The sequence below is a fragment of the Ovis aries genome, chromosome 19 (genome assembly GCF_016772045.2).
Source record: "Ovis aries strain OAR_USU_Benz2616 breed Rambouillet chromosome 19, ARS-UI_Ramb_v3.0, whole genome shotgun sequence".
Taxonomy (NCBI): Eukaryota; Metazoa; Chordata; class Mammalia; order Artiodactyla; family Bovidae; genus Ovis; species Ovis aries.
In genome coordinates, this window is record NC_056072.1 from 38,672,547 (window position 1) to 38,692,854 (window position 20,308).

The 20,308-nt window shown below is 40.3% G+C and overlaps 1 protein-coding gene across 23 annotated transcripts in view; it reads left to right on the forward strand.

Annotated features, from left to right (window-relative positions):
* CADPS (calcium dependent secretion activator) overlaps positions 1-20,308 on the forward strand; it is a 478,855-nt gene that overhangs the window by 128,071 nt on the left and 330,476 nt on the right. For all 23 annotated transcript variants that reach the window (XM_060402261.1, XM_060402259.1, XM_060402264.1 and 20 more), the window contains exons 2-3: positions 1,051-1,164; positions 10,107-10,439. In XM_060402261.1, the coding sequence (XP_060258244.1) occupies positions 1,051-1,164; positions 10,107-10,439 (447 nt within the window). The remainder of the gene's footprint in view (positions 1-1,050; positions 1,165-10,106; positions 10,440-20,308) is intronic.

The window sequence follows — 20,308 nt, forward strand, 5'->3', positions numbered from 1 at the left end:
AGGCCAGAATACTGGAGAGGGTAGCCTTTCCCTTCTCCAGGGGATCTTCCCAACCCAGGCATAGAACCCAGGTCTTCCAAATTGTGGGCAGATTCTTTACCAGTTGAGCCACAGGGAAGCCCAAGAATACTGGAGTGGGTAGCTTATCCCTTCTCCAGCAGATCTTCCCGACCCCATTCCCGACCCCAGGAATTGAACTAGGATCTCCTGCACTGCAGGCGGATTCTTTACCAACTGAGTTATCAAGGAAGTGTTTGTGTGTGTGTCTGTGTGTGTGAGTGGTAGAAGATAGGAGTGCAGTTTCATCCTGATGCATGTGAATATCTGGTTTTCCAACATCATTTATTGAAGAGACTGTCCTTTCCCTATTAAGTATTCTTAGCTCCCTTGCCGTATATTAGTGAGTCATATATATGTGGGTTAATTTCTGGGTTCTCAATTTTGTTCCATTAATCTATGTGTCCATTTTTATGCCAGTATCTTGCTGTTTTGATTATTATATCTTTTTAAAGCAGGATATTTCAGCCTTTTTGAGGGGCTTGTGCAATGGTGTGTCAAAAACAAGAAAACAGATCTCAAAAAACCAAAAACAGCAACAAAATCCAACTCTGATTTGTAGCATTTGCCAATTTCTGTAGAATACAGACTCCCACCTTGGCTGATATCTACCTCTCAAAATAAAAAACATAATTGAATGCAAAACTGGGAAGAAATGTATTGTAGCACCCCATTATCTATCATTTCCACCATGGAAATACAACGGATGTAAGTAATCTCAAAAACACAGATAATCAAAGAATCAGGAAGCATTGAATTCTGAGTTTTTGAATTTTGTTTTTAATATAATTTAGTTCTAATTTATATGAATTATTAGTAATGATATGTTTAACAGCTGCCTCACAGAATTTCTGCAAATACAGCAGTCAGCTTCCACACGCCAGTACACGCCAGCTCCAGCATGCCAATGGACCTGGCATCCTCAATATAAAGTAACTGTGACCCTTGTTTAGAGAAGGTCCTCACCATCTCCTCCTTCTCTGTTTCTTACAGATCAGCAAACAACAGCTGCAGACAGTCAAGGACCGGTTTCAGGCTTTCCTCAATGGGGAAACCCAAATCGTGGCTGACGAAGCCTTTATGAATGCTGTCCAGAGTTACTACGAGGTAAGGTTCACGGGACAGAAGAATGCCAACACTGCTCAAACCTGAAGTCCGGGGTTTCTGAAATACTGGTCAGTGAGAACAGTAGCTTTGGCCTTCTACAGGGCCATCCTTCCTGAGGTCAAGGGGTCTGTGACTGATTATAATTTTAAGGAGTATAAAGGAGCATTTTGTTCAAGGGGTGAGGGAAACTGTAAATTGTTATACCAGGAAGAGTGGTGAGTGTTTTACGAACCATTTCTTGCTTAATCTTGACAACAGTGATATTCCCATTTTACTGATCAAGAGACTGAGGCTCAGAGAAGTTAGGTCAGTTTTTCAAAGTCACACAGCTATTAAAATGCCTTCCTCCTTTTTTCCTTTCTTTACTCAGTTTTTAAGTAGAAAATTGTTTTAAAACAAAAACACAGGTGTCCTTGCCTCAGTCAATAAGCACATGCTTATTCCGCCCTTGAGTGCTGTGTTTCTCAGTAGATGCTTTTAAAATGTTCGCTGATTGAATCAATGAAATGCTCCTTCTTGTTGCTAAGCACTTGACTCCTTCTTTCATGGAAAGAGTGGAGCAAGATTGCAATGAGATCTTGTGAAAATATTATTGATTGGTTTGCTAATTAGCCTTTAATAGTAAACAGCCTTTATCTCCTTGATGTTTGCTAGTTCTATCCACAGACTCATTTTGCATGCCATTTTTTCCTCAATGAAATTTCTATTTGGATCTGTTTTAGAAGTCTGACTCGTTTTTATATATGTCAGATTTAGGTTTTTTTTTTCAGTTTACAAACTGTTAATGATTGCCGATAAGGGTCGAACTTAGTGCTTCATCTGATGTGACATACTTTTTGGTTAGATTTAAGGGAGAATGGAGATGAGATCTGTGATTATAGTGGTTGTGTGGCAGTGAATAATCTAAATATATTTAAGAAGGTTCTGTTTAGAAACTGCCAGGGCTTGAAACCAATTATCCCCCTTTTGTCAAAATCTGGAAACCAGTTGAGACCAGGCAGACACTTATCAATAATTCTCCATGTTTAGAGTAATTCATGAGTTTGTAAATTTGCAGATTGCAGATCTTAATTAGAAAGCTCATTTGACTAATGATATAAATTACAAGAAAGCACCATTTCTATCTATTAATTAAAATTGAAAATTAATAGTCATCAACTTGCTAATGAGTCTCTGGAAATTACCATGATATCTATAGTGGTCCTGATATTTTCCTCTATAGTGGCTAGTTTATTTGAAAGGGCTTCTGTTTAGTCTGATGAGAATATAGACATAAAGAAATTACTGAATATTTAATATTGAGATCTGAGTAACAGGAACTAATGTCGGGTATTAATTATTTACTGTATTCATTAGTAAAGCTTTAGAGTGTCTTGAGATTCATGTTTCTTGGGAAGCCTAATCCTCTGAAGCAAAGGTCCCTAGTCAAGGCATCAGGATTGATATATCACTTGGGAATGCTCCAAGTTGATTACTCATCCCTTTCTCTCTCTCCTTTTCATTCTTGGGCAGTGGAGAGCTAGCATCTCTTCCTCTGCCCAGTTGCAGAGTCCCATCCCTTCCTCTGGGACCCAGTTGCTTTTATGTCAGTGTTTTCTCAGGTAGACCAAGGATCAGACCCAGGACAGACAGCACCTCTGGAGCTGGAGAGCAGGTTCAATTCCACTGGAAGCATTTGTGTTGAAATGGCCTGGTTTCCCATTATGAAACTGGGATGCTTTCTAACAGAAGGGGGAATGTATGCTTAAGAGGCAAAACATTCTCCTAAATTCTCAACCTCCACTCCCCTACACATATTCTCTCTCTCTCCATCCCACCATACCAACCCTGACATATCCCAGTTTACAAGTGATAATGACAATTTAAACAAACAAATAAAAACTGTTTCTCCAAAAGTTCTGAGATGCTTTGTCAACCTGCTAAAGTAGTGATGAGCATTTTCTTTTTAAATAAAGGGAGTGGGAAGTCACTGTCCTTTTTCCATCTGTGCCCACCCATATCCAGCCCAGTCTGAGCCCAGCTGCCCAGCATTCATTGCAGGCTAGTCAGGCCTGGAAGCAGAGCTGGGCCAGGATAGAGGGAGACCAAGTTTCCCTGTGGCAAAGCAGATCAAGCAGGGCAGGAGATTAATCCCTTAATCTCTTTCATGATGGCTTTGAGGGCTGGGCACCAAGGTGGATGCTCTGAGATCTAGCTCAGCAGCTTCATCCTGTTTCCATGCCACAGTGCTAAGGCATCAGAGAGCCCCCCATCCCGTTTCTCCAGGGCCCCCACATTTTTCTAACTCTCAGCTCTTTTAAGACAAATTGTGAAACATAAGCCCTCTCACCCTCCATTCTCATCCTCACCTCCCTCCCCATTTACCTGCTTAATTTTCATTCCTTCACAGGCTGGCCCTGACAGCAGCGAAAAGAGGCAGATGGAAAGGTCTTACAGAACCTTCCTCACTGAGACCCTGCTTGGAAGGACACACGGGGGCATCTGGTGGGGCCAGGGAGTGTAGAGCACGGTAGAAGGCATGCAGACCAGCACCGTGTTAGAGCAGGACAGCTGCTGTCTGGACTGCGGCCAGTACCACTGCTATGACTGAGTTTAGTTTTGTTTCATTTTATTTTCAGCTGATCTTCTCTAACAAAGCCTCAGTTAGTTTTTGTCACACTAAATTTGAGTGGTGTATCCAACACAGTTCTTTGATTGCGAGTAACAGAAACTGACTGTGGCTTAATTAAGCCCTAATAACAACAACAACTGTTGTTTTGTTATCAAAAGAGAAAAACCATCTAGAGAAAATATGGGATGCAGGATAGCTTAGTGTCAGGAAGCTGGGTAGCAGGATATAATGCATACCCCATCACTGGCATGAATCTACTCCAACCCCATCCCTTTCTTATGCTTCCCCTCTCTGAATCTGAACCCCAGAAGGGGAAGTCTGAATGCCAAGTGCAGGCCCCAGTTCACCACTTGGCAAAGGAAGCACACGGTCCTGTGAGTGACAGCCCCAGCGAAATAGCGTGTAGCGATAAAGGTGTTCTCGGACTGAGGTGCTGTTACAGAAGGGGATGGATGGTTGGCAGGCAAAACCTGCAGGTGTCCTCTGCACAGGGTGACATATATCATTTCATCTTTATCACTGAACTTTTTGTTATCTAAGAAAAGTAGATGTGTGTGTGACCTGGCTATTTTTCTAAAATAAAGCTATACATTTTCATAGGCAATCATAGGCAAAACCACTATGATTCCTCAGTGGCCTAGGAAAAGAGTAAGCAGCCATTCTAAAGGCACTTATTCCTGTGGGAAAAACCAGGCAAGGAAGGAGGGAGCCGAGGGCCGAGTGGTTAAGACTAGCAGAGGTCCCCAGCTACTGGGAGCTAATGCTTGATGATCTCAGGTGGAGCCGATGTAATAGTAACAGAAATAAAGTGCACAATAAATGTAATGTACTTGAATCATCCCAGAACAATTCCCTTCTCTTCGGTCTGTGGAAAAATTGTCTTCCATGAAACTGGTCCTTGGTGTCAGAAAGGTAGGGGACCGGAAGCAAGAGGATGAGTTGAGTGTCTGAAAGTGGGGGTGGATTCTGGTTTGGCTGCAAACTGGCTGTGGGACCTCAGCCACCTCTGAGCTTCAGTTTCTTCATCTGTAGTAGAATCTTCCTTGCTGTCAAGATTAAATTCCAAACACACACACTTAGACATACAACCTCATCATAAATCTGCAACAGAAAAGTGCTGGTATGAATACAAGAGTGGAAGAGTGGTGATATAGTGCCCACCTGCTGTGTAGAAGTAGATGATCAAAGAGGATTGAGAGTTACGGAATCAGTCCATTCCCTAGTTTGGGGCCTAGACACGGGGATGGAAGGTACAAGGTCAAGGCAGGGGAAAAGGACATGGAAAAGGGCAAGGGAACTACTTTTGTTCCTAACCTACCACCACTTACCATAGGTCATGGCCTCAGATATGTTTCTTAAATTTGCCTAAGTTCCCCTTACTTTCTGACAAAAAATATCTTTAAGATCCAAAGATGCTTTTTATTTAAGAAATTTACATGCATCTTGTCTCAGTGAAAGTAAAATTTGTCATTTTCCCACGTAGAAAGGGGTGTTTTATATAACTGTGAAAGTCAAACATGTCAATTATAAAACTAGACAATAGGGAAAAAATGGAAATGAAATGGTTAGGAAAATACCTCTAATCCCATCATGCTAGACAACCACTATTAAATTTTGGTATATGTCTTTCCAGGTATTTTTTGATATATCTATACTTGTAAAGATAGCTCCTTGATTTCCATGTTAAAATGGAAAATAACTAAAAAATGTTAATAACCCATTGTTTCATTTCACAGTTGTTTTCAATCTTTCTACTTATGCAAAAGTCAAACCTGTGCTAGCTCAATCATCAGTAAAAAGTTTTATTACAGTACCTGTGATGTTCTCAATCAAAAGTTACAGTCCTGTGCCCCAACCCCACTTCACCCCTACCATTGGAAGTCTCTGATTTAGCAGCATATCATGGACATCCTTTGATGCTGATAAAAGAAGAAAAATTATCTTTTTTTCATGGCTGTATAATAGTCAATTTAAAAATAACATTTAACTTTTATTACGTTCTTGGAGCAGGCAGCATGTTCATCAGTTGACTTTCATTATCTCATTGAATTCCCTTGCCAATCCTGCACAGGAGGGTGGTTATGATTCCCATTTGAAAGATGATAAAACTGAAGCCCAGAAAGATGAAGTAAGTTGCTCAGCTGACAAAGCCAGCAGCTGGTAGAGCCAGAATTTGATCTCAGGTTGTCTGACACTAGAGCCCATGGTTATCATTATGTGTGTGCCAGTCATCAGAAACATTGTTAGTAACCTGGTTTTTGTAGGTTTTAAAAATCTTATTTACTATAGCATCTAGGTACTTTTCTTATTTATGTTGAAATGATGTGCTTTTGTAGAGCAATAGAGGATCTGCCTTGTGTTCTCAGCCTGTCTGTAGAGAAGCAGGAGCTGTGCCAGCTTTACCCCATAGCATGTACCGTCATTAAGTACCGATGCGCTTCTGTGTTTCTAAAACAACCTTGAGGCTGCTTGGCTCTGGCAATGGAGGGAAAGACTGATGGATGAGGCTGAGTTGCTGAATTGACTGCCCTTCACTGTTTTGTATTTATTTGTTTATCTGCCCTCTCCCATTATGACCTGTCTGAGAGTTGGCAGAGAAGCGGGCAGGATTTATGGATGTGCCGCATAGAGCTGTGCCTGGAGTTGAAGTCTCTTGCAAGAGCCACTGAAAAATGAAACAGAAAACAAAACACAAAATACCAGATAGAGCTCCTGGAACAAATGAATTTCAAGGGTTGTTTTAGAGACACCCAAGTACATTGCCTGCCTGGCTTCCTTTTGGACAAGACTGAGAAGCCAAGACAGGTGATGTGCCTGGAATTAGCTTTCTGCTGCCACCGCTTCTCCCTGTGGCGGACTTGCTGCTTTTATGGCACTTGTCCGTCTCCTCCATCTTCTGCCTCCTTCCTCTATTCTCTTAACATTCCACTCATCCCCTTTTGTTCTGGGGCCTAGCGATTGTATCTTACCTGTGGACAGATGGAACCCTCCACTTTGCAGAGTCTTTTCAATTTGATCTTTCTCAGAGAAGGCTGGCTGGTTGAACCCCAGGTAATGGTGAAGGAGAGTGAGTTGATACAGGTTAAGTGATTGTCTACAGCCATCCGCTAGTAGTACAACAAATATATATTTAGTGGCTATTGTGTATAAAGGAAGCACCTGTAGAAAGCAAATAATGTGTGCACGACCCAGGGATCACCAGTTATGGATGCTGACTGGGACCAATGTGCCAATATCCTCATTTCTTTCCCAGAGAAGGGCATGGCAACCCACTCCAGTATTCTTGCCTGGAGAATCCCATAGACAGAGGAACCTGGTGGGCTATAGTCTATGGGGTCTCAAAGAGTTAGACACAACTGAGAGACTAACACTTCCTCATTTCTTATCCCCTATTGTCAGGTCTCATGGAAAATGTAGTGTCAGTCAATTGTTTTTAAGAGACCAGTGTATTTGTGCTTGCTGGTATCTTCTTTACCTTCTTCCCTCCATCCAGATATAATCTCCATAGGGTCTCTGCTTTGAGATGTCTGCTTTGTTCCTGCTGTTCATTCGCTGATTTTCCTCATTCGACATAGCACCAGCTATGTGCCAGGCACTGTCTTAGGCACTCGGAAAAAATAATAGGAACAAAGCAGATACAACTCCTGCCTTCTGAGGACTTATATAGTCTAGCTGGAGCCTCAGACATTAACTAAAGTTAGAGAGACAAAGGACAGATAGCAGCTGTGGAGGGGCCATGAGGGAAAGGAATACGGTGGTGAGAACCTGAAATGCGGTCCCATTCCAAATTTGTGGGACTCTGGTATGGACAAATGGAAGGAGACTGTGGCTTCATTGTTGAGTGAATGTTTTTAAGTCACCTCTAATATTCACTAGTGCTGACAGCGAGGAATTAACTAACCCCTTTGCATCGCTACCACCATCATTCACCTGTGCTCATAAGCTGTCTCTCAACTGGCCTCCTGTCTACTCTCCTGGCCTTCTTCAGGTCCATTTTCTACATTAAAGCCAGAGCATATGAACCTGATTGTGTCATGTCTAGGTTTAAAGCCTTCAGTGGCTTCCCAGTGCCCTTCAAATGAGAATTAATGTTCTTAATAGAACCTCCCATGCCGCTAGCCATCCGGCCCCTTCTACCTGTCTTACACTGACCATGTTCACACTTCTCTCACCACAGCCACACTGACTTCTCCTTATTTCCTCAGATCCTCAGTGTGTTTACATATGTTATTCCTTCTTTCATTCTCCTATCCATCTTTCACATTTCACCCTAAAGGAGTTCTCCAGGAAGCCTTTCCTGACCACATATTGGAATGTATTCCTGGTTACAAGCATGCATGAACTTGCATAATTTCCCTTGGTTAGCACTTGTCCCAGGTTGTAATGATATTTGTATGGGATGATTAGGACAATGTCACAGAGGCATGAGGGCTGGGTCAACATCTTTTTCCTCCTCATTCTAACCCTGGCACCTGGCACATGCCTTCCTCCAGTGAGTATCTAAAAAAAGGATGAATGGACTCATGAGTAAGAGTATAAACTTTACAGCATAAAAGACAAGCTCCAAGTTTTATAGTTCAACTCCCTCAGTGTATAGATAAGATACTAGAGGATCAGAGAGATGAGGTAACTTACCCAAGATTACACAGAAAGTTAATGGCCTGGGAGTATGATTTACAGGTCATGTCACAGTGTTATACTGTCTATCCAGAAACTTCCTCTTTTGCTTCAAAACTTTGATATTCTTTGAGATCTAGACCTATAACTGAAACACATTGTGTTTGTTACATGGAGAAACTACCTGCATTAAGCATTATAGAGTTTTGGGTGAATTGCTAGCTCATTAAAGCTCTTAAAGCCTCAAGATTCATTTGTAACCTTTTTTTTTAAAATTGATTTTTAAATGAACGCTATGGTCTCAACTGAGTACCATTCCCAAGCACAGAGGAGCAGGCCGTGGCCTGTAGCCTGTGAAACAAATCCTTGGTTCTTTTTCTCCCTGAATTAGTTCATTCAATTGACAATAAATGGAGTCCAACTTTCTAACATCTCTCCTCCCCAAAGAAGGCTTTGTGATGAAGTGGAAGGCAATGAGATGCCCCTCAAGCCATCGCCTACCACAGGCATTCTCTGAAATATGACAGGGAAGTGAATATTTGTTCTGTTTCTGGAAGGTTATTTATGCACCTTCTGAACTGTGACCAGGACAGGACATGGCTCAAAAACATGAGGTGTTTCCTCTTGGTGAATAGGAAGCAGCAGCTTCACTGCCTTGTATGACACCCCAGAACTGTGTAGCTTATATAAGCTTCCAAATGGAGTGAAAGCAAACTGTTGTTAATGGCTGCTCTATCCCAGGATCAAGGCAGCACTAGCAAAATAACCAAGGGCTGTCCCACCAGGCAGTTGAGACTCATTGGAAAGGGAGGAACCAGGGTGAAGTCAGGAGACCATGCGTTTATAGAGTTGTCCATTTTGAATTAATGAGTTAAAAAAAGACTCCTCTCTGAAGTCTTGGCTTTTCCATTTACAAAATGGATTGAGTGTAAGGCCTGCCTTCCTCATTATTCACTCTCAAAGCAGGAGGCTCTACTCTAAAGATGGGTGAGTGATATTTGGGGGAAGAAGAAGGGGCATTTCTGGCCCACATGGAGTTTACATTTGGGGAGGGAAGACAGGCATGAAATACATATTTATGTAATCCTTGTTCAATATGAATTGTGATGAGTATCACTGAGAGGATAAAATGAGATGTAAATAGTGGACTATGTACTGTGTGAAGTGCTATGACCGGACATCATACCCACTATTTTACATATAAAAATAATCACCACCACCACAGCAATCCATATGGTATTAATGTGAACCACCCTTTCAAGTGTTTATCATATATTGACTCATTTATCCCTCATATAGTAGCACCTGTGCTGTAAAAACTACTATTGTCCCAATTATATAGATGAGAAAACTGAAGTACAAAGAGGCTAATCTGTTGAAAGAAATACGGCCACTTAGTGGCAGAGAAAGGACCCAAGCAGTCTGAGCAACCGAGTCTCTCTATATTATGCTGCCTCTCAGGATATGATTGTCTCATTTTATCCTTGCGACAATCTAGGACATACCACTGTCATTCCCATTTTCCAGATTTGGACACAAAAGCAGAACACCTAAGAGACTCCCCTGAGTTCCCACAGCTAGGAGGTAGCAGTCAGGCTGGGACCCACCCCGATGCCTCCTGGGATGCCCTCGAAGGGGTCAACCCCGCCCCTGCCCCAGGAAACACTTCTTCCAGGGCAGCTTTCTGACGTCTGCCCCGCCCCCTCCCGCACAGGTGTTCCTGAAGAGCGACCGCGTGGCACGCATGGTGCAGAGCGGCGGCTGCTCCGCCAACGACTCGCGAGAAGTCTTCAAGAAGCACATCGAGAAGCGCGTGCGCAGCCTGCCGGAGATCGACGGCCTCAGCAAGGAGACCGTGCTGAGCTCCTGGATGGCCAAGTTTGATGCCATTTACCGCGGGGAGGAGGACCCCAGGAAGCAGCAGGCCCGGATGACGGCCAGTGCCGCTTCCGAGCTGATTCTGAGCAAAGAGCAACTCTACGAGATGTTCCAGAACATTCTTGGGATCAAGAAGTTCGAGCATCAACTCCTGTACAATGCTTGCCAGGTAAGAAGCTGTCACCCAGGCTCAGGGCTGTGAGTAAAGCAGGGCCAGGGACTTCCCTGGTGGTCCGGGGTGAAGGCTCCGCACTTCCACTGCAGGGGTCTCGGGTTGCATCCCTGGTGGGGAACTAATATCCCCCGAGCTATGCAGCACAGGAAAAAAAAAAAAAGCGGGGCCCTATGACAACTTCTATGTTCCCTAGACATTGTTGCCTTCGTGTGCGTATCTTGATTTTTTAAAATGTATTTTTAAATTACATTTTGTAATTTTAATATATTTTAAAGTTACATTTTGTAACCGCATTGATAAAAGTTGAATATGGTCCGGTCTAGAATATTTTTAGGTTTTTCTTTTGATTTTTAAAAGAAATGAAAACATTTTGTGAGCTCCTAAAAATCTCCTGGCCCCTAGATGTTGTGTGTGTTGTGTTCAGGGGGTCACTTGGCCCCTTTGTGGAAAGTGTCGTAAGATCAAGATGATTTTTTTTTAAAGATTTTGTGCTTTTAAAATAGATGGTATGTACCAGCTGAAGGGCTTGTACTTCCTCATTTGGTGACACATTTGGACCTAGCACCTGGTCAAGAGAAATTATTTAAACAAAACTTCCATAAAACCTGGCTTGTACCTTTATATTAGTCACGCCATAAATTTCCAAGTGGATCTGAGGTGGCTCTGCTTGCGTGTGTGCTAATTTGCTTCAGTCATGTCCAACTCTGTGCGACCCTGTGGACTCTAGCCTGCCAGGCTCCTCTGTCCATGAGATTCTCCAGACAAGAATAGTGGAGTGGGTTGCTGTGCCCTTCTCCAGGCTCATCTTGGGCCCATCCAAAAAGTGCGCTTATATTTTCTCTGGACGGAAGTTTGGGGGAGTGAAGTACTCTAGATCTTCATTAACTGCAAATCTTTCCCCATTATATTCCTTTATTCAACAAATACCTATTGTGTGCCTACTCAGCAGACTTTGCAGAGTTTATTGAGTGTCTCTTGGGAGCATTTTTAAAAGGCACATTTCCAGCCCCAGCCCTAGATTCTCCTTCTGCATTCTCAAGGTAGGGCCCAGAAAAATGCTTTTTTAAACAAGAGCTTCCCTTCCGAGTAATCTTGCTCCCCGTTGCCTTTTAAGAACCATTATAGAATTTTAGCTGGTTTCTCTGTACAGCTGTACCCCTAAAGTTGGTTAAATGAGGACACTGTAGTTCATTGACTAACAATTGTTCCTTGCTCAGAATCCAGTAAACCTTGGTAAATCTTAATATAACTCCTCACTTAAAATAACTCTGAGGCCTTTGGAGTTAACTTCCCCACACATGAGCTTGGGAGGCAGTCATAAGAATGCAGGTATGCAAAGCCTGGAGTAACATGGGGCACTTTCTAAATAGTAGCAATTAAAGTTTGTTACAGTCTATTGGAATAAGCAAAAAGTCAACAGACACCATCAGAACAGTGCCATAAATATATATATTTTAATTTTTAAAAAATTTTATTGGAGTATAGTTGATTTACAGTGTTGTATTAATTTATACTATATAGGAAAGTGAGTCAGTTATACATGTATGTATATTCACTCTTTTTTAGATTCCTTGCACATATAGGTTATTACAGAGTATTGAGTAGAGTTCCCAATGCTATACAGTATGTCTTTATTGATTATCTAATTTATGTATGGTAGATTTAGTATGATCATCTTTAAATCCATCCGTGTTGCTACAAAAGGCATTATTTCGTTGTTTTTTTGTGGCTGAATAATATTCTGTTGTATATAATTAAATGTTTAATGTAAGAACTACAGGATATTGAGATTTTCTTCTTCCTGCCTCCATGGCTATCTGCTAATTCTAGGCACACATCATTTACTTCGATGATCAGTGTTTACCCAACTAGTAATGCTGCCTCCCTTCTTGCCCAAGAAAATGTACCCACCACGCACCAGTCGAAGTGATCTTTTACAATTGTAAACTGGATCATGCCAATTCTGCACTTAAAATCTTCCGTGGCCATCCCCTCACCCCTAGAATGGCATCCCAACTCATAACTAAGGCTTAAGGCGGAGCAGGAATCAGCCTGGATCACACCGCTTTCCCTGTGTGCTTTCTCACTGGCCTTCTTGCTGTTTCCCAAACATATCACATTGGCTGTGGGCCTTTGCATTTGCTCTTTCCTCAATTTAGAATACTCTTTGCCAAGACCTTTGCATGACTGGCACAGCTTAAATGTCAGCTTCTCCATGAGGTTTTCCTGGACCACTTCATCTAAAGTTCTCCCTTGCTTCACACCCTGCCAAGTCACTGTCTTTTCCATTCCCCTGTTTGATTTTTATCAAAGCATTTACCACTGTCTTCCATTTCCTATTCACCTATTTTTATGTTTACTATCTGTCTCACCCTCTCTGCCCATCCTTCAGCAGAATGTTGGCCTTATGAGGACGATAGTTCATCTCTGCCTTATTTGCAAATATTTCTAAAAAGTATTGAAAATACTTTGTCAAATACTTTGTCGAAGTATTTCCAGTACTTTGACACAAAACAGCTGTTCCATAAATGCCTATTGCATTAATAAATGGATGATGGCAGATTGTTCTAACTAGTTGGTAGGCTCTTATCAACCATTATAGCTCACCCTAAAATTTCTGGATGTTTTAGTAAACAGGAATCTGTTTGAAATCTCATAATATAGTGTGTGTATATATATATATAATATTCAAAGGTATTCCTGACACCCTGCTTTCCTCTCAGCCCACTTCAGTTCAGAACCCTGGTTTCCTATCCAAAGATAGAGAGTTTCTGTGATGGGTTAAAAAGTATTTGAAATTCTCAAGCCTCAATTTGAGATTAAATTTATTTGTTATTTTAAATTAATGTATTAGTACTGCATCCCATGTAGCACTTGTAGATTGGGGTAAGTAGGTAGCAAAACCATCCATCACCACCCTCTTGTCTACGACAAGAAGATGAGTTGTGATAGCTTTAAAAAGATTGACAATCACCCACTTAAGTGGTAAGTAATATGCAGAATTAGAGTTAGTCAAGTATTCCTAAATTTGCTAGGCATAAAATGTTTCTAGGGATTAGTTTTTCTAATTTCAGTGGCTAGCTTATCATGAAGATTTTCTGCTCTTGCTTAAACATCAGCATCATTGAAATGAATCTATTGATATGCCATTTCTTACCTTGGTTGCTTCGAACTTGTTGACTATGGTAAAGTGGCAGGACCTTGTTTTACTTGTTTCTCCTAAAAAATTAATTTATTCTACTCATTTTCAAGATTTTTCTATGTGGTGTTAAAAAATACAATGATATAAAAGAGTAATGTCTTCTCTTCTGAAATAATGGTTGTCCCCTTAGCTGAAAGAGAGTTATAAGAAATGTAAAAGGAAGTAATGTCTTGGGACTGGAATACTTAAGGCATTTAGTATTTTATTTTATACTGACACCTAGTCTGATTACTGCTTCATTGGTTCACCTCAGTAGAAATCAGGGAAAAGAGCATATACAGGTAATTCAGAAAGAAAAAAAAAACAAAATAATTCTGAATATATGATTATAGAATTTCTAAGTTCCATGTGTTTAGTCATCTGAGTTATATAATTGTATTGACAATCAGAAGTATTTTAAAAGAAATATTCCATTGGTAACAATAATACATTGCAAATGTTACAGAAATGGGTATTCTCATCACTTACTGGTAGAATGATTTATTGTGGTAAACTTTCTATAGCATAATCTGTTAATTTGCAGCCAAACACCTTTATATTTGGCAAACCTTTTAACCTGGCAGCTCTGCTTCTAGAAATTTGTTTTAAGTAGATACTCAGAGATTTTATCAAGAGTTTTAAGTCCAAAGATGTTCATTGCGGCATTTTATATGACAGTGAAAAAAATAGAAAAAACCTTCATTCCCAGTAGGAGGGGATTGATTAACTAGATTTTAACATTATGAGATAATACTCTTCAGCTAGCAAAATAGTTGCTGAAAAAGAACACTTACCATGTGGGGAAATGTTCAGTAGATATTTGTGGAATAAGTGGAAAGTCAGGCTATGGACCAGTGTGAAGATATAATTCCATTTTTATGGAATAAGGACTGGATAGGCAAACAATAAAATCTAAACTATGATTATTTTTAAGGGTTATGATATCTTTAAGGTTAAGCATTATGATTGGTTTTTGTGTTTTTCACTTGTGCTTTTTGGTGTTTTCACATTTTCTACCTTAAGTTTATAGGTATTTTGTAAATAGAAACAAATAGCAAAAATCTCAACAAAGAAGGTATCAAAAGAAGAAAATTATCTTCAGTGTTGTATTTGAGACCTCAGTCATTAATATATTACCTTCATGATTTTATACCATTTCCAAGTACTACCTGTGTGATTATTTAATATCCATAATTAAGCCAACACTTAACCCACTTTGTAAGCCTGTCTTTACCTTAGAAGTAATACATGTGAAATCACAACTTTGATATACTAGATTTAAAAAATGCTATGCAGTAATGGGAACCATAATCATTAAAATAGATGTTCTTTATCAGTCTGCCTCTGACATAATCTTACACCACCATTGATGTGGGCAGCATGACTCTGGTGACCAGTTCCTTTAAATACTGACATTGATGAGATAGATTCCCTCTGACACCATCCCTGAAAATAGCCCCAGACTAACCAGAACAGATTTGACCTGAAGTCTGTACTTCTAACACCCTGCAATCAGGTTTCAGAAATTATAGATACACTCACTAGCTTTCTCATAGATTATACTCAACTCTGCAGTACTCTATCCACTCGTAGGAGCAAAGACGTAGAACTGAAAATCATATACTTTTCATTTGTAAAAGTATGCTTGTTTTGCTTTATATTTTCTGATCCTTCTCCCTATGAGAGAGAGCAGTTCATAAGTGCTTTCAATCTAGAAATGTGCTTATTTCCTTGTATGCATATTGTATTTTAGGGGAAAGTATAATCTGATTTCTGGTGCAGTTTTCTGATGGTTTCTGTGATCTCTCTGTGAGGTATTGCCAGGAACTTGTTTTTATCTCAAATGAGAAAGGATGTTTAACAAAGAGTGATTGTATCAGTTACACATCAACTGTCTGTTGAAAAATGAATGTCCATCAAACCATTTTTTTTTTTAAAGCAAGGAGGATTAATAGACGTCTCCATATTTACACACAAAATCTTTTAAAGATGGTCGTGTTTGAAGGCTCATGGCTCTGGCTCAGAGAAGAGTTTGCTCATACAGCATAATCATCGTTGTAAAATCATTGAAAATTCCTATTATGAAATCAGTGTTGTTTTTATTTTCCCAGACTCTTGAGAAGAAGCAATTACATAGCCATTTGAGTTGACATCTGTTACTCAAAAAACATAGGATAACCTCTGAGAATGGGTGTTATCATCTGAGAAATGAACACAGACCTGCTTTCTATTTTCACAAAATGCAAAGATGATGATGATGTATTTTAAAAGTTTAAAGAATGCAAAGCACCCTTTTTCCTCATTCTTTCTAGTAACCTCCACATCTGGAATTGACTTAATGCCCAGTTAGATGTACCAGGTGTCTGCAACTTCCTACCCATATGCTTAACTTCATGAGTTTTAATTGTTCTGTTCTGAAATGTGCGGGCATTTCTCCTTGAAAAACACTTCAGAGGTGCTTCACTTTTATGTATTTTTAAATGAAGATAAATCCTTCTTAGGGAAGCAACCCAACTAATTTCCAAGGGGATATGGATGAGTAGAAGCTAAGAAAGTTAGTTGTTTCTTCATGTTTCTGTTCTGCTCTTTGAGAACAGCGTTTCTTTCTGGTTGTGTCCTTATGATCTCACCCATAGCTCCTGGAAACGTGGGGATATGAGTCTAATCTTCTCCTCAGCCATCAATTGTGCCTCGTGGGCAGCAAGGCAACATACATACTGCAGTTAGATGAAGATGACAGTATTCTGTTCATTTATCTTCTCTGAATTTCTAGAGATTTTTTCATATAATCCAGAAGACTTGAGAAGAAACACATAGAATATAATTTCCCAGTCTATAAACATCTTTGCATTTTCAGTATTAACATTTCATTACCTTTTCTCCAGTCCGTCATTGATGTTTCTTTTGATGATGTGATCTTGTTACAGGGCTGTCTTCCTTGGACTTGATTAACACTTGGCAGCTTTTCAAATAGTTTATTAGACTCTGAGCAGAAACCTCACATTATCAGCTTTCAGCTGTGACCCGGATTACTGGATTGTATCTATACCTCATTATAGAGTCTTTCATCCCTATTTAAGTAGATATTTTTTTTCCCATAGAATCTTTCATCTCTATTTAAGTAGATTTTTTTTCCTAATCCATAAGTCTCCAGAAGATCTGTAGTCTCAGAATTTACTTCTTGTCCGGGCTGTATTTCTTAATCACTTTTTTTTGGCTCTCTGTCAATATTACGTTTCTTTGTACATAATGGTCTTTTAATAAATACCTACTGAAGAAATGTTTTAACATCTGAGGGGATGGACACGGCAGACTAGTATGAAACACTTTTATTTAGCAGTGTACTTTCATTATTCCTAAGTTCATTCATCAATTTAACAAATGTTTTACCTGCTTGCTGCACACTAACCACCATGTTTCAGATACTGGGATAAAGCCTAAACTTTTCTGTTTTCTCACAGACAAGCCCATATTTTACCTCCTGGCAATCTTCCTCTTTGTTCACCCCCAAAACTACTCCTAGTGACTTTTATAGTTTTTTCCTGCTCAGAGTATTGTATTTGTTTTCATTGTGTTGCTGTGTAAAAATTGCCACAAATGCAATGTTTTAAGATACTACCCATGTATTATCTCAAAGTTTCTGTAGATCAGAAATCTGGCATTACTTAGCTGGGTTCTCTGGGTGCGCAAGGAATCATAGGGCTAGAATCAACTATGATTGGGCTATGTTCTTACGTCAGCGCAGCTATAGAAGTCTTCAAAGCCAGCCGTAGAGAGAGAGAACTTGTCTGGTGTTTCAAGTCTCTGATTAATCAGGACTTCACTGGCAGTCCACTGGTTAAGAGTTAGCTTTCCAGTGCTGGGGGTGTGGGTTCCATCCCTGATTCAGGTCTGCCTCTCTGCTGAAAAATCAAAACATAAACAACAGAAGCAATACTGTAACAGATTCAGTAAAGACTTTATGAATGGTCCACGTCAAAAAAATCTTTTCAAAAGAGAGGATCTTAATCACCTTAGTCAGTCCCATCCAGGATAACCATCCTTTTCTGTTAAAGTCAACTGATTAAGGATTTAAATTACATCTGCAGAATCTCTTCATTCTTGTCATATATTATCAATTAGAAGCAAGTCTTAGAGTCCCCCCAGATTTTCCTACTGGCTCAGTGGTAAAGAATTGGCCTATGCCAATATCCTCCTAATACAGGAGACGCAGATTTGATCCCTGGGTCGAAAATATCCCCTGGAGGAGGAAGTGGCAACCCACTGCAGTATTCTTACCTGGGAAATCCCATGGACAGAGGAGTCTGGCAGGCTGTAGTCCATAGGGTTGCAAAAGAGTTGGACACGACTTAGCAGCTAAATAGCAACAAGGACATAGAGTCCCCCACCCTCAAGGGCAAGTGAGTAGAATGTTAGTCACTGGGGATCATCTCAGTTTCTGCCACAGTTGTTCGGCCCCCATTCCAATGTTCTTCATAGAACTCCTTCAAGTAACCTTTTAAGAGAAATTCTGCCTTATCATTCCACCTAAAACAGGCTTCTCCATGTTTGGGGTTTGGTTTTTTTCTGTAACAGTACCTTGCTTTTTACCATCATAGAAAATCACACAATCTGAAATTACCTTGCATCAGTTCAGTTCAGTCACTCAGTCATATACGACTCTTTGCAACTCCATGGACAGCAGCACGCCGGGCCTCCCTGTCCTCCACTATCTCCCGGAGTTTACCGAGACTCGTGTCCATTGAGTCGGTGATGCCATCCAACCACCTCATCCTCTGTCATCCCCTTCTCCTCCCACCCTCAATCTCTCCCAGCATCAGGGTCTTTTCAAATGAGTCAGCTCTTTGCATCAGGTGGCCAAAGTATTGGAGTTTCAGCTTCAACATCAGTCCTTCCAATGAACAGCCAGGACTGATCTCCTTTAGGATGGACTGGTTGCAAATTCTTACAGTCCAAGGGACTTTCAAAAGTCTTCTCCAACACCACAGTTCAAAAGCATGAATTCTTCATACTAGTTGCTATTTGTTCCCTTATTTTCTGCCTCCCTCTCCTGATTCTATTATTTAAGAGCAAGGACCATGTCTTGCATTCACCACTCTAGGGCAGATACTTAAGCACAATGCTAGGCACACAATAGATGTTCAACTAAATATTGACTAAATCACTAAACGGAGAGGCCAAGGCATTTATGGTCTTCAGATGCTTAAATGCCCATATTCTACAAAGGTGTGTGTTTCCTCCTTTGTTTCCCTTGAGGCAAAGTGCAGCAGTGGGACAGACATGTTAGTCTGAGACCAGAATCGAACTGCTGATTCTCCTGTTTTATTGTGTGGATTTCACATGAGAGTCACAGAATGCCGGTAGTCATAAACCTTCCCTCTGGTCACTCCCTGCCTATCTCTCCCATCACAGGGTGGGAGGACAAAGTACAGAAATTAAATTCACTCGCTGCCTCTAACAGTCATTAGATATTTGCTAAACTGCTGGTTTTCAGTGGCTTTGCCTGCCAGATGTACTTTAATTCAGCATTCTTGGGATATGGAAAGAGATCAAGATGTATCCATCCCCATGAACATGTTCTCTGTTAGCAGGGGCAAAATTAGTGGGCATTGAAGATGTGGAGGGCACAGGGCCAGATAGCAATATTTAATTTCAGGACTTTTAAAATCAGGACTTTTCATGATGGAGTCATCAGAAAATTCTTGCTTCTCTATCAGTTCTTTCTAGAACACATGGTTAGACATTTCTGTCTAACTGTGCCTGCTATTATGGTGAGATGGACTGCAATGGAACCTTGAAATTGAGAGGCAGTGGGTATCCTGGAGCTGAGGAACAGGAAATTGGGCATTTCCTATGCAGGCTGTGAAACTGCTGAAGACATTTTACAAAGCTCTTCCCTTTGTTGCCAAAATGGAATTACAAATATACTGGGTTTATTTGAAGTCTTTTCGTAAGCATTGAACCACAAAATTGTAATCAGAGGTGTTAAAGAGGTGTTCTTTCAGAAAAGGACGTACAGAAATAGTATTTTCTACTTTGCTACCTTTCACCAAATGAGGGAGGCTATTACAAACCAATCGAACCCAGCTATGCAAAGGGAGATATTTTACAGGTCTTCTGACATGCTTCACCAACCCAGACTCCCCATGATCATTATTTGAATTTACTTTATTCTTCTTCAATGATTCAAACCTATAGTTTGCAGAAACTTGGATAATAGAGTGTTGTTTACTGATTAAATGTCGTGGTTAGCTTTTTTTCTTCACCCTTTATGCAGGTATACATAAAGCATTGTAGTTCTTTCCTGCCCAGCTTGTGAGTGGTTCTGTCTTTCATAATAGACTTTTATTCAGGGAACACCTCCCATCCATGTCCGACCTCCAGTTTGAACAGTAATAATACCTATCAGATATGAAGCCTTGACCACATGCCAGACACTAAGCTTAGTACTTTACATACATTATCATATTTAATCCTCATAATAAGCTTGTAAGCTAGTTATTTTTACCCACATTTTAATAAACAACCTAAAAGAGAGAGAAAGAAGTTCAACAGTTTTTCCAAAGTGAGTCAGTCAGTCAGAAGCAACCTGGATTTGAACTCCAGATTGTATGACTTAGCCTCCAAGTAAAATAAATAAAATTTTAAAAATTAGCTCTTTCATATAATTGCTGAAAATAAT